The sequence below is a fragment of the Rutidosis leptorrhynchoides genome, chromosome 8 (genome assembly GCF_046630445.1).
Source record: "Rutidosis leptorrhynchoides isolate AG116_Rl617_1_P2 chromosome 8, CSIRO_AGI_Rlap_v1, whole genome shotgun sequence".
NCBI classification, from domain to species: Eukaryota; Viridiplantae; Streptophyta; class Magnoliopsida; order Asterales; family Asteraceae; genus Rutidosis; species Rutidosis leptorrhynchoides.
Window position 1 is genome coordinate 66,190,176 of NC_092340.1, and position 14,097 is coordinate 66,204,272.

The following is a 14,097-nucleotide window of genomic DNA, read 5'->3' on the forward strand; positions in this document are numbered from 1 at the left end:
TCTGCGAGGAGTAGTAGCTCCCTCCGCTGTTGCTTTACGTTTCCCGCGATCTTCACCACCGAGAATAGAAAACGTATTGAGAACAGATTCGTCAATAACGATGATTTCGTCGTCGCCTTCTTTTGGGCGGCGCGCTGGTTTGATTGCTCGAACGTCGGCTGTGGTCATCAGTTGGTCTAAAGTAATTTCTGCAAAAAACTTGAGTGCATTAGTTTTTGCAAATACAGTATAAGATAAAATGCATATTTAAGAAAAAAGAAAAAGTATACGCGATATACCATTGTTCGCCTCATCAATCAAAAGGGCGTCGTAATCACCCCATAGCCAATAAATGGAAACTCCACCGATATAAAGCGGCACATTGGAGTATGCTCGCATAATCAAGCCAGCATTCTTGATTGTTTTAAGGATAATTTGTTCAAGGTCATCTGGGGTAACCTTATCGTTTACATGGGCGTCCATCTCAGTACACCAGGCTTTTACAATGTTGCTGTTGGCATGGGCGGTGTTGTTGATAAAGAAAAAAGAACTGCGCCAGTTCCCAATTGAATCTTTGGGAGTAGTCATGACGCTAAGGCGGTCGCGGAATGAATATCACCCCGCATCATGTGGCGTAAGACTGTTGAAAGCGCGAAAGGCGTTAAGTAATGGTTGCTTATTGAGAGCTCTGCAGTACATCTCAAAGAGCACAATCTTGTTGACGGCGTTCGAATGCAGTTGAGCAACTGCAACCTTGTAATACTCGCATACGCTGCGAAAGAAAGCGGTGAGTGGCAGTCGTAAATTACCATGAGAAATTGCGGCCTCGTAAATAGTAATCATATTTTTAGGATGGGTATTCACCCTATCCTCCGCCGATGGTGCGGTGGGAGAGAATTGTGCAAGGAGTGGATAATGCTGTTTTAGGGTTTCGATTTTTGCCTCCGTCATGTATGAAACAAAGGCACTAGGTGTGTTCGCAGATGACGAAGATGCCATTTATGATAATGTAAATAGATCTGGTAATGGATTTGAAGATAGCAAATTGAAAAGGGTGAATCGCTAAATTGCAAGTGATACGTGTGGATTTTGGTAAATTTTGATCGATTAAGAAATTGAAGGTGAAAGAGTAAAGCTGTTAATGCGAGTCGATTGGCTATTTATAATTAAAATCTAGGCGAGGAAGTCGTAAAGGCAATGATTAATTTTTAAAGGCTAAAATTACCGCAACGTTGCAACGGTAATTAAATAGCCGTTACAGTGTTTTCTGATTTGACAACTTTTCAGAATTACTGTTGTTATTACGCGTATCATTGCGAAGATCAACGGTAATAAATTAACGTTGAAAAATTATTAACAAATTGTTATAAGCATATTTTAAATAACATTTTCTATTTTTTAGAGTTTATCATGATACATTTGCTACGCGATGTATACCATAATAAACTGGGGGAACTTGATCATATACATAGCATTATATATGTAAATTTTATTTGCTAAAGGTTAAAAACAGAATTGCGCGAAGTGTATTTAAAGAGACTTGACATATCCGCTAAAAGTTAAGACTGCGGATTATAGCGCATTAATAAAAGACTGCGGATTATTTTCGCTAAGTTATCGCGGACAGCAGTTAAATCCGCACACCGCGAATATTCTGAAAACTATAAATAGAGAGTTTGGCCTCTCATTTATAGGTTGTTGATTCTCTGCCATTTGTCTGGACCTTTGTAGTTTTCACTTGTGGCTTTGCCCAAGGAAGATTTACATCGAGTTAAGATGAATCATGTTAATTAACAATCAAGACCGGGTCGGGGTGGTGGATCACTTGATTGAAAAGTGAAAGACGATCATCAGGGCTCAAAATAATCATCAAACATTCTATCCTACATCTTTATCATTGCACTCAATCCTTAATTAAGTAACTTCTTAATATAGGATTGATCAATCATCATGATTCAAAGTTTTTAATGGCCAAAATAATAACAAAACAAAAAAGATATTGTTGGTGCATGTAATTCCTGGTTCATAATTTATCGTTTAAATACATTCAGTCATGTGATAATATTTGATATTGTGACTATTGATCAGTTACATGCGTCCTAAGATCCATAATAACAACGTCTACACTCTACATATACGAAGTACAAATTTAAGATGTTAGACAAAAGTAAACAGAATTTAAAAAATAAATGAAACGCACCATACCAAAAGGCCTATGATCTAGCATGATGTAAGGAGCCATGAGACTGTGAGTTCAAGTCTTGTGAGTTGTGAGAGACATGTGTGTATATATGTAATACATACATATATTATATGTGTTAGTTACAGAACTGCCTTTCTAAGAATAATAGATAATACTAATAATAGATAATATAGTTACAGAACTGCCTTTCTAAGAATAATAATAGATAATACTAATAATGGATAATACATACATATATTTAACCCAGTATCTTTCCAAACATAGTTAAACCATCAATTTGTTGTTATCTATCTATATCTATATACTAGTAATCATAGAATATAGAATATGATAATGATGATTTATCATTTACAAATCAGTAGTATAGTTCATCTCTCTTTTGTATGTAGTTCGAGTCTAAATACAAAATCAATAAAGAAAGACCAAATCAAATCATTGTGGTATGTTTGAAATTATTTAAAAGAATCAAAATTTCATTATACTCAATTTGAATTACATTACATTACATGCATGATAAAAAGGAAGTAAGTAATCACATTTAAAATCCCTAGCAGTCACTTAAGTTTAAACTAGGGAGTCTTTGGTTGCTTTCTTCACCTCAAAATGATTTTCTTTATCTTGATGTCCCAAAAGAGGTGTATTACTATCTTTATCTTTAATCTGTAAAACAGACAAAAGAAGATAGAACAAAATAATTGAACGTTATAGTACATGGGTCCGATTTTTAGACTTCATACACGTTCTGTGTTATTTAAATTTGCCTAGATCATGCAAAATTGGTATAAAAAAAAGGGGTACCTGTGAACCAGGAGAAAGGTCTTCTTGTTTCTTTTTGTTTTCGTAAGTACAAAAGTATGAATACAATCCCATTCCAACAATGGCAACAAGTATTCCGATGATGTTCCTCTCTGTAAAAGGATCATGTAGCAATGTATATCCGAATCCAAGAACAAGACATGTCTTTAAATGGCCTAGCACTTGGTATGTAACTGGTGAAGTTTTACCAATCACCAAAAATGTACTAAAATTTACAGAAACCGCAATTACACATGATAGTGTAATGAATCCCTGCAGACAAAAGTATCATCACATCTCATGATAGGTAGAAAACAATAATTTAGATCGGGATAAATTTATGTTAGCTACGTAAGTTACCACATAAATCCTCATTTCTTCATGTTCTGAAAAGTGGGAGTGATGTTACAAATTTATCTAGATGTGGCTAAATGGGTGGGTTGGGTAATATTTCAATGTAGGTTATTTTGGTACAGGTTGGGCTGGGTCGGGTCAAGTTGACCTAAAACAGTTTCGGTTAAAACATTGAATTCTTTTTATATATAGTTAGCAAGTCAAATGTGATTACAAAAACATGTATTGGTTTAATAATAATATAATAATGTAATGTAATAATATGATCATGAAATTTTATGTATTAAAATTACACTTTAAATGATTTTGACCCATTTGACCAAATTTCCTTTTTTTACAGTTACCCATTTGACCCGTAGAAAAAAGTCAAAACAAACCCAAACTCCACTCCTTTATAAGTAAATAGGTTGAAATTGCTACATCTGAATCTACCCTTTGAGAATAAAACAGAGGAGGAGGATATGAAAGAATACCAAAATTAGAGGCGAGTATTTGAAAGCAAAAACATTTTGCTTAGTGAGGTACTGATCCACCAAAGGGCCCGAGACAAACAAAATAGCTGCTTGATACGGGGCTGATTGATACAGCAGTTGAGTTGATGTCACATTTAATCTCTTTTGAATTGTGTTTGTCAGCTGAATTTTCACCAAGTAGTTAAGAATGACTTTGACATCATGTTTAGTTCAATTTTCTTGATATAAACATAAGTACATAACAGTATAAAACAAAATAAAAGCAGAAAAGGTTGACTAAAGTGGAGGATACAATTTGACCAACACAAGTCGTGGCAATGGCTAGAAGCGAAAGAACTGTGCCAACGAAATTGAGCTGAAGATCCGTTACTGATGCGATGCCAACTCCAAAAAGTAGGACGAAAAGAGAGAACTTTATTTTCTGGCTGCAATTTTTTCATTGACGGTAAATAAATTTGTTAACTTGTGAACTTGAAATTTTTATGCAAGTTAAAAAGGTATGCATAGTCATTTACCTGAACTGTTTTTTCAAGAAAAGAGTTTCTAACAGGACGGTGAAAGGTATGATTGCAAGTTTGGTCATCTGATAATATAAGTAAGAAATATAATTACTACAAATGGAGTATTAAAGGGTGTTAATGCAAAGTTTTAATATTTGAGTTGAGAAAAACAGACCTGATAAAAGCCAATGGAGTTAAAGCCAAGGCTCAAGTTTAGAAAACCAATTGAAACACCATTTAGGATACCGAAAAGGATCACAGTCTTCATATCAATGCTTTTGTTTTCAAAGAAATGCAAACGATGCGCGACATGAAGTGTGCCGTATGTTACCACCAGATGCCAACTAGTCAATGTTGTAGCTACAAAGAAAGAAAAAAAATAGAACCTTACTTTAGCATGCAATAAGTGACTAAGGGCCTATTTACTTTCCACTTAATGATTAATGATTAGTTTGTGTATAACACTTAATTCAGTAGGTAAAATTGTTATTTCTTTGTCACTTAATCAGATAATTGGTCTGTTTGACATAGTCAGACACCCCTTCTCGAACAAGGGCAAATGGAAACGGGACTTAATAGAGTAAAAGTAAACAACCCCTAAAACCTAAAACATGATATAACTATATTACATCAAGCCTCATTTACACCGTTATCTTTCATAGTCATGTCTGTAACATTAGGGTAATAAGGTGTACTTTTAACATCCTTAGGAATTAATCAACTAATTACTGTACTTCCCAACTTGCTTAATTACACAGGATCATATCTTGTTTATTAATCAAATGGGTACTACCATCATTAAAGTCCAATAAGATGGTACAAATATCTTACTTCTTACTTGTACAATAATTAAGCAAAGAATTAGACAATACAAGCTTTGATTAAGTTATTCAATGACAATGATAGCCGAACCACTGGTCATTATTCATTAAGTAAGAGGATTCATGATATTTTGGGCCACCCTGACCATTTAAAATTGGGAAGATTTTGTATATAATATTGGAATCAATAACTTGAGATGCAAGTAAACAGAGAAAACGAGATATTACCAAAAGGAAAACCAAGATTGCTCATCAAGGCTTTGTTACATATCACAATTGATACTGATGATGCCACAGATAGAAACAAAGCTCCGATAACCCCCAACTGGTACCCTGTCAATTCTCCCATTTTTCCCCTGCCATGAACAAAAATTGAAGCATAATACATACAGAAGTAGTATATATAGGTAAAAAAATACACTAAGCTTTGTTGTTTAAAAAATACTAATTTCTTACGCCTGACAATGAATTAATCAAACTTTAATAAGTATAATTTCCATACCTCCATAATTAAAAATATAAACTCCATAATTAAAGATATAAATAGGAGTACATAGAATTATGCAAATTAATTAAACAAGTCACTCATACGTACATGCGCACATACAGTTATTAATTTATACATACATCATACATGCATGCACATAATTAACATAAAAATACGAGTAATCAACATTAAATTAAGAAAGAAAAAAAAAATCTCTGTAGAAACAACTTGCAAACTAGTTTACCTTATTGACGTCGAAATTAGCAAGAAATGGAAGCACCTACAAAAAAGCTGAACCAGAATAAAGTTAGAACAAGTTCAAATTCATCAGTCAAAATGAAGTAAAACAACTAGTTAACATTTTAACAAACACCTTACGTACGTAACGGCGGTTGAATATAAGATATAAAAAGGCGGTTGCAGCAGGTGATCGTTGATTATGTACGTTCCGGCAGTTGGAATGGAACTCAATATTGCAGTTGATGATGATATATACGCTTATATACACCGCATCTATATATCTATCTATATCTATATGATTTGTGTGAGAAATTGAATGTAATGAGGAATGAACTGGATCATTGAGGGGGTTTATATTATGTGGTCTGCCATCTGCATCGAAGACGGTTGGTACCTAAAATTGAAATTGAAAAATATATATAAAAAAATTAATAATTAAAAATAAAAATTGTTTGCTTTAATTTGACGGCAAAACTAGTACGCAAACAATATATAAACGTTTTTTATGCATTTTACACACGAGTAATCGTTAGTTATCATTTTTATGAGTAAATCCAAGTCCAACTATAATCTTTAACTTTACTACTTATACTTACCCGTATCCTTTTCAACAACAATTTTCTTTTTTGTTGCTATTAAGTTGCAATTTTATTTTATTTTTGTTATCACGTTATTATTATTAATCCCGACGATATGTCAAAAGTTAAGAAACATAAAGTAAAAACGATACTGTATCAAAACATTAACTTTATTAAATTAACTATAGATAGTTATATATTTTGTTAAAGTTCAATACCTTTAGTGATTTTATTTTCGAGTTTAGTGATTATATTTTCTGGATTTTGTAATTTTTGTCTGATGACAATTACTTTGAACGAAGTTATATGTTTTATATCCCTTTTATATTGATACATTTAATTAATTTAATTTAACGTTAAATTGCATGTTCTAGAAACTGTTTAAGTGTCCTTATATCGAATTAGTATTTAGATTGTTCCTTGATTTCTTCCAACTTAAGATAAGATAATACATACTTGCTTATAATACGGTAATACACCCCACTAATATAAGCAGCTTCCCACAAAAACCTCAAAAATATTTCAACTGCATATATTATGTTGATAAAACATAAGATTGCATTTATTTGTTAGGTGGAACGAATAATACTCCAAACAGCTTGGGTTGTGACTCAACAACTTTATGTTTACCAATATAATATAATATATTCAACTTAATTTCGACATTGATGTACCCCTCTTAACACACATTCTCACTAAACCCTCCAACTTATTTTCATAGAACACAATTATGGGTCTTTTAGGGTGTACTGTATTGATAGTTTTTGTATTTTCTACCCAATAGTAGAAGTTTTTCTTATATTGTTAAATATCATTATATAACACTTTGTTGTTCCTGTATGTAAAGGGTAATAACAAAGGTAGAAACATGCTAAATGTGATCAGCTTTTAATACGAATACTGACATCATTTTCGGATGAAATGTAATTGTAACAATATCATATTCGATAACTTTTGCTCCAAATGTACCAATTGTTACTCTGTTAGACCACACCTAAAGGCGCGTCAGAATCCATCCGTCGGTTTATGTGGCTAAACTAACGGAAACTAATGAGGCGTTAGTTGGTGACAAAAAAAAGTGGCAGTCGGTATTTTGACGGAATGGAGATTAGCCGTAAGTTATGCTCCCAACCAATCAGATTCAAGAGATATTTTACATCTATTATTTAATTTATTTTTTCCCACCAAATTTTCAATTAGATTTTACCACATCACTCTACCCAACATTTGACACAAAAAACTAACATAACGATTAAAAATGTCATAAACTGACATTGCCTAATCACAGGCAGATTGCACTTTTTGATCAAAAAATGCATAAACTGCTTGTGATATCACAAGCACCATTAGTAATGGTCTCAAGTTCTTAGCGCAACAGGTGAGAGTGCACAAGCAGTTTTATTTGTAAAACAAAAATAAAAGAACCTATGATTTTACAACAAATTCAAAGAATTTATTGCATCTTAACGTATCGTTCTACAAATCGACAAGTATCAGCAAACGTGAAAAGGCATCATCATTACATACAACAAAAAACATAACGAATACAAGGTTAACACTGGGCACAAAAAGGAAACCACTCAGCTGAACCGAAAATGTGATGGCGTAACATAAACTATGCACAAGAACTGACATTTTCTAGCCTGATATATAATAATATAACATCTATAGGCTACAGTACAATGTATGTCCGGCTATGGATCCCTATGGTGAACACAGAAGCCCTTTCAAAGGACATATTGGGCTCAGATCACCACCTTTCAAGACGTGTGAAAAGGCACAACGGGTCAAGAAACAAAACAATGTACACATTTGCCAGCATGTATGTAAAACTTCAGTCCTCCTTACTAATCTGCTGAAAGTAAGCTTTATCTGCATTTGCGAGTCGATCTTGGAACATGGCCCACTCACTTTTGCACCTATCTCTTACCTGTTATGAAACGGACGTAAAAAACTTATATGTATAATGTCTTTACAATCAGAGACATCACTTAAACATGTAGATAATTCACGTACCCCTTTCCATGGTGCTTCACCATTCTCGGATTGACCCTGAATTGATAGAAAAATAATCATAAAAACAGTAATAAAAAAAGATAACCATGTAAACTTTATCAAAAAATGGTAACTCACTTGGCTCCCGAGTGAAGGAACGACTTGATGAATGATCCACTGTGAGTCTACAACACCAATTTTCTCGTGTGCAGGCTGTAAAAAAAACATGTTTGATGAGCATTTATCATATATATGCAGAAGGTTGTAGACCAAGCAAATTACGGAAAAACAAATCTACAATGCGTTAAAAGCTCTGATATATTGAAAATAAGATACATGATTGAGAAAGAAAAAAAAAAAGAACTAACATGTACACATCTTCTAAGAGCAAAATCTAAACCCCATCCATGCACCAAATCATTCTGCAAGAACATAGTAAAGCTAGAATCAGCATTATTATTATTACACGAAAAGGTATGAAGGCAGAATACTTCGTATCAAACAGAAGACACATGAACTTTGAAAAAATCTGATGTACAATTGTATAATGTGCAAAAGCATCAGTTGAATATATAGTCCAGACCCTTCAAATATATTTTTACCTGAATCATATGCCATACACATCGCCAAGCTGCCTTAGAGAACACAGGAGCCATAATCTCTACAAATCTGGATCAAAACAGCAAACTTTATGATTAAAACCAGAAGTGACATGCATTGTAACTGATTAAGTACAAAAAAACATGTGACGCCTACTGAAGTTACAGTTTCATCCACGCACAGCTCTGAACCTTAGTATGTGTACGTAAGTGTTTGTGTGTGTGTGTGTGAGTGAGTGAGAGAGAGAGAGAGAGAGAGAGAGAGAGAGAGAGAGCGAGAGAGAGAGAGATTACGCTGCACATGGAGGCAAATGAGGATCACTGCACCATCCTGGTTTCTCTTCTGTATCCCTGTGGACCAATTAAGACATAAAGCTTTAAGTGTAGCCCACATCCACATCAAGAAGCAACGTCATTAAATGTTATACCAATACCAATATTACTAATTTAAAAGATAATTACGTACTTGTGAACTTCTTTATCACCTCTCCTCTTAGTCATCTGCCACGTTAATCCATTATTGGGTTCAAGACCGGGCTGAGAAATCTCCAAACCATGTTTCTTAACCAAATTGATATATCTGGAATAGAATGAATGTAATAATTAATATGACTCGTATACACGTCAATTAAATAGAACTTACTGTAAGGAATAATTCATGATCATAGAAAAAGAAAATACTTGTCTGCATTGAAGTGTTCAACACCAAGATCTTCGTCCCAAATAAATATATACTCATAAGCTGCTACAATATCTGGATGTAGAAACCTCTTTGCATACCACCTATTAAGATAGTTAAAAACAATAACCATGAGAAGCGAACAATGTGGTAAGCATGGTTTTAAAAGTCCCTCGACTAGTCGGGATTTCGAAATAGTCCGACTCGTCCCCAACTTGGCCGGTTTATTTGGTCAAAGTTGTTAAAAGTCAAATTTACTCGGCCTAAGTTGGAATTTCTTAGTTCAAGGTCTTAGTCGGTCATTTACAATTAAAGTCAAAGTTGGTCAACATCCGACTAGCCCCCGACTTGGCCGATTAGTCCCTACAAGGTCCCTACAGACTAGTCCGCCCGACTAGAGACTTTTACCACCTTAGTGTGGCAAGCACGAAAACCTAATGTGTTTGCAGTGACACATAACTTCAAAAGATCAAACATACCATTTGGTTTGTTTCTTTACGCTGATATGTACTGCTTGCTTTGACCACTCATATTGATCCCACTCCGTAACTATGCCATCGTAGTGAAAAAGCAAGATTTGGAAATCCTTAGAAAACTACAAATAAAAATGATCAGACTTCAGTATCCTCCTAGAAGCATTAGATCTAATAATCACAAAAGAATAGCTAATTTTGCGAAACCTTTTTTATTGAAGCATCAATATTATCCCTCTGACCCCAACCGACAGTAAAAGTTACCAAGTACTTCGCCTTCTTCTTTAGATCCTGAAAATTCCAAAATATTATGAGACACCTGCAGTTACTTAACTAGATAGATGAGAATGAGATGACGAATCAACAAAGTGTTACACTAGTAAAAACAAATTTCATGTCCACTATTTCCTTGAACTATAGAGAGTGAAATAAAGTTCAACAACAAAATATAAGCGAATACATGAGCAAAACAAAATACACACCTCACTAGGGTCGCCCCATAATCTTCTCAAAAATAAGTCAGTTTCTGGGACCACAATTCCAGGAGGTAATGACTCTGCACCACGAGGATTTGACGGAACAAAAATCTGGAACAAAAGAGCAATGAGGTAGTTGCTCGAAAACACCCAATTCAACTAAAGTGTTCAACTATTAAACAAATGGCTCAGATTAACATACAGGTAAAAGACGAAAGAACATAATTTGTGAGCCACTGACCGTACAGCTTAGAATTCACAATTTTCCGAAATATAGTTTTCTTATACATCTTAATCACTTATATAGTATAAAGGATGATTATTTCAAGATTTGCTACAATTTAAGATGATACTGTAACAACAATATATAAAATTATCCAGTTTCTACAAGGCTACAAGCAATTAAGTTAACACCAATATCCAGTTAATATATACCTTGGGTGTTTCAGGTGTATTACCGGAACCAAGATTTTCAGGGAAACTTCGTTCCTCACGCACTGTTACATCAAACGGTGAATATATACTTGAAGGTAAGATAACCTGCAAGAGATCACAATAAATCATATAGATGGTTTTTGCGGTAGAAGTATATCCGAAATCATGTAGTTACCTTGGTAAGAGAAACAGATGGAAAAGAAACACCAATGAAATATCCAACAACAATTCCCATAATTGTAGTTATAATAAGTTTCGCGCTACCATTTGATTTCTTGAAAACACCACTGGATAAAAAGTAAAATACTTAATTTATCAGTACGACTCAAGCAAACAAAAGTCACTATTGAAAGACGGGTCAATATGTAGACTATCAACAAGTATAATTCAATGATCGGCAAAAAAACTCGACTAACCTGCGATGCATGCCCTTCATTGTGTTATTAGCACCCAATGCTTAAAGTCAATATCTATTCAATAATGTAAACAATATCTTATAAATTTACGGAATCCCTCCAAAATACTATCGTACAAATTTTTTGACCAGCGCTAGAACACCTGAAAACCAAAGTTACAAAAAGGAGTGCAGTTATTAAATATTTCATATTTCATACTAATTATTCATGATTATAATTAATAATTATAGATATAGTTCAAATGGTTTAAAAGTTATGAAATATATTGCATTCTACTTACGTCAGTGATACTTAATAAATCAAGCTAGATTGAAAGCTACTAAAATCTGTTTAATACGTTTAAGTATTGGCAAACGAAATACTAGAACATTCCTGAATTAAAAGTAAGTATTGATACATCGAAATCTGATACATTTTGTAATGGCTGTGAAAGAATTTATTTTAATCATAAATTTATTTATAAATTAATAGATTTCGTAATTCCAATTGAATTTAGATACGTTATTGTTGACCGTAAAAAAGTTCACAAAAATTTCAAACTTGGTCTTTAGCCAACAATTAGGATTTGTTCATGTATTTAGATATTGACTTGATCTCAAAAGTAAAATAAAATATCAGTCATTCCAATTTCTAACTCCCCTTTAACTCTTACAATAGACAATATATCATCTACAATTTGAGTATTTTATACATTTATAGTTTTAAAAGATCCCTTTGCATTCTTGTAGACTATCCTATTATAAAAAGTTGGTGATAATCAGTCCAAATTAGAAAGATTCAAAAAGAAATAAACGGTGACTATACCAAAAGAACTTAAATCAACATCTCAATTTTAATATTTGACAACAAACTTTCAAAGACAAATTTATTATTAATGTGATCATTTCTAACGCGTGACATCCGAAATCGCTGGATTTAACATCATTTCTTCCAAATTAAATAAAATTAAATACCGATTATGCTACTTAACTATTGATCCGCATTCATAATTACCTCACTAGCATCCACATCAAAAAATGAAACATGAACAGTAATCATTTAAGATCTAAATTCAAATCACAGTGATCCGAACTTGCCGAAACCAGGAAATATCATGCGAAATGAATCAAACTAGTAAATCGTAACTGCAAACATGATTACAGCTATAATAAACCCTAGGCACATTCGATGTTATAAACATCGATCATACTATACGAAATTTGCAGGAAGAAGATATGATCAAACTTAATTAAAAATAAGTCGGTGAGAATTAGCAATATATATATCTGAATTTAGGGATAAATTAGGGTTTACAGATACTTACAGTTTTAGATGACGATGGGAGGGAGAGAGAAACGCCGTTTTTGTATTTCCTGAGACATCGGTATGAATTCTCGGAGAAAGAGATTTTTATTTCGGCCGATTATTTATTTAAATTTTATTTATTACGGAGTACTCTGAATTAAATTAAAATTTAATTAAAAAAAAAATAAGATGAAAAGAGAACAATTAACATGCTACCACACTTGATATTCACATTCATCTTTTTTATGCTGAGGTGTCCACGTTACAGTCTATCAGAGTTGGATCTCCTATCTTTTTCTTTTATTCTCTCCTGAAAACACCCTCTCCCTTTTCCACTAGGTATTTTCGTTTTCTTTTCTTAAAAAAAAAAAAAAAAGAGAAAAAATTAAGCTCTACTTTTATTGATAGGGATGCAAGCTAAGTTTAGTTAAAGTATATATACTAGTTATGTAATCGAATCGAGTTAAGTCAAGTAGATTTGGAGTTTTTAAATTGCCAATAGATGTTAATTAATCTTAATACTTAATGATATAGTTTCTTCATGTCAATTTTATTGTTCATTGATAAAAAAACATGCAATTTAAAAAACAAACCATAACCTTTATTTTATCGATAAAGGTTTAAAAATGATAATAAAAAATATAGCGTTTTCACACGACCATTACATAATGGTTTACAATAATATTACACAATAATATATGTCTTCGAATGCAGTTTTCAAACAATATTATACAAGCATGGACTCCAAATCTCGTCCTTAATTTAGTATGCAACAGCGGAAGCTCTTAACAATTACCTGAGAATAAACATGCTTAAAACGTCAACAAAAATGTTGGTGAGTTATAAGTTTAACCTATATATTTATCAATCGTAATAATAGACCACAAGATTTCTTATTTTCATTTTTCATAAACATCATCCCATACATAGAGATAAAAATCATTCATATGGTGAACATCTGATAACCGACATTAACAAGATGCATATACGAATATCCCCATCATTCCGGGACATCCATCGGACATGATATAAAAACTAGAAGTACTAAAGCATCCGCTACAACGGAAGGGGTTTGTTGGGCCCAATAGATCTATCTTTAGGATTCGCGTCAATTAGTAGACTGGTTTACTAATTCTTAGGTTACCAAGCAAAAGGGGCATATTCGGCTTCGATCATTCAACCATAGAAAGTAGTTTCACGTACTTGTGTCTATTTTGTATAACATTTATAAAATTGCATGTATTTTCATTCCAAAAATATTAGATTTTTAAAATTTGGACTATAACTCACTTTCACAGATTTTTACTTAG

At 33.0% G+C, this 14,097-nt stretch overlaps 2 protein-coding genes across 2 annotated transcripts; both read right to left on the reverse strand.

Annotated features, from left to right (window-relative positions):
• Positions 1-2,696: 2,696 nt before the first annotated feature.
• On the reverse strand, positions 2,697-5,474 carry LOC139862573 (UDP-xylose transporter 1). The gene is made up of 7 exons (XM_071851190.1): positions 5,354-5,474; positions 4,480-4,664; positions 4,320-4,387; positions 4,097-4,229; positions 3,805-3,966; positions 2,981-3,250; positions 2,697-2,842 (listed from the first exon to the last, which is right to left on the reverse strand). The coding sequence occupies exons 1-7, from the start codon at positions 5,472-5,474 to the stop codon at positions 2,747-2,749; spliced, it is 1,035 nt and encodes a 344-aa protein (XP_071707291.1). The 3' UTR covers positions 2,697-2,746.
• Positions 5,475-7,873: 2,399 nt separating this feature from the next.
• On the reverse strand, positions 7,874-13,038 carry LOC139861491 (uncharacterized). Its single transcript, XM_071849886.1, has 15 exons — positions 12,807-13,038; positions 11,504-11,645; positions 11,263-11,374; positions 11,088-11,192; positions 10,659-10,763; positions 10,384-10,467; positions 10,183-10,298; positions 9,706-9,807; positions 9,491-9,604; positions 9,319-9,375; positions 9,028-9,094; positions 8,794-8,847; positions 8,564-8,638; positions 8,447-8,482; positions 7,874-8,360 (listed from the first exon to the last, which is right to left on the reverse strand). Exons 2-15 carry the CDS (start codon positions 11,521-11,523, stop codon positions 8,265-8,267), a joined length of 1,143 nt encoding a protein of 380 aa, XP_071705987.1. The 5' UTR covers positions 11,524-11,645; positions 12,807-13,038; the 3' UTR covers positions 7,874-8,264.
• Positions 13,039-14,097: the final 1,059 nt, after the last annotated feature.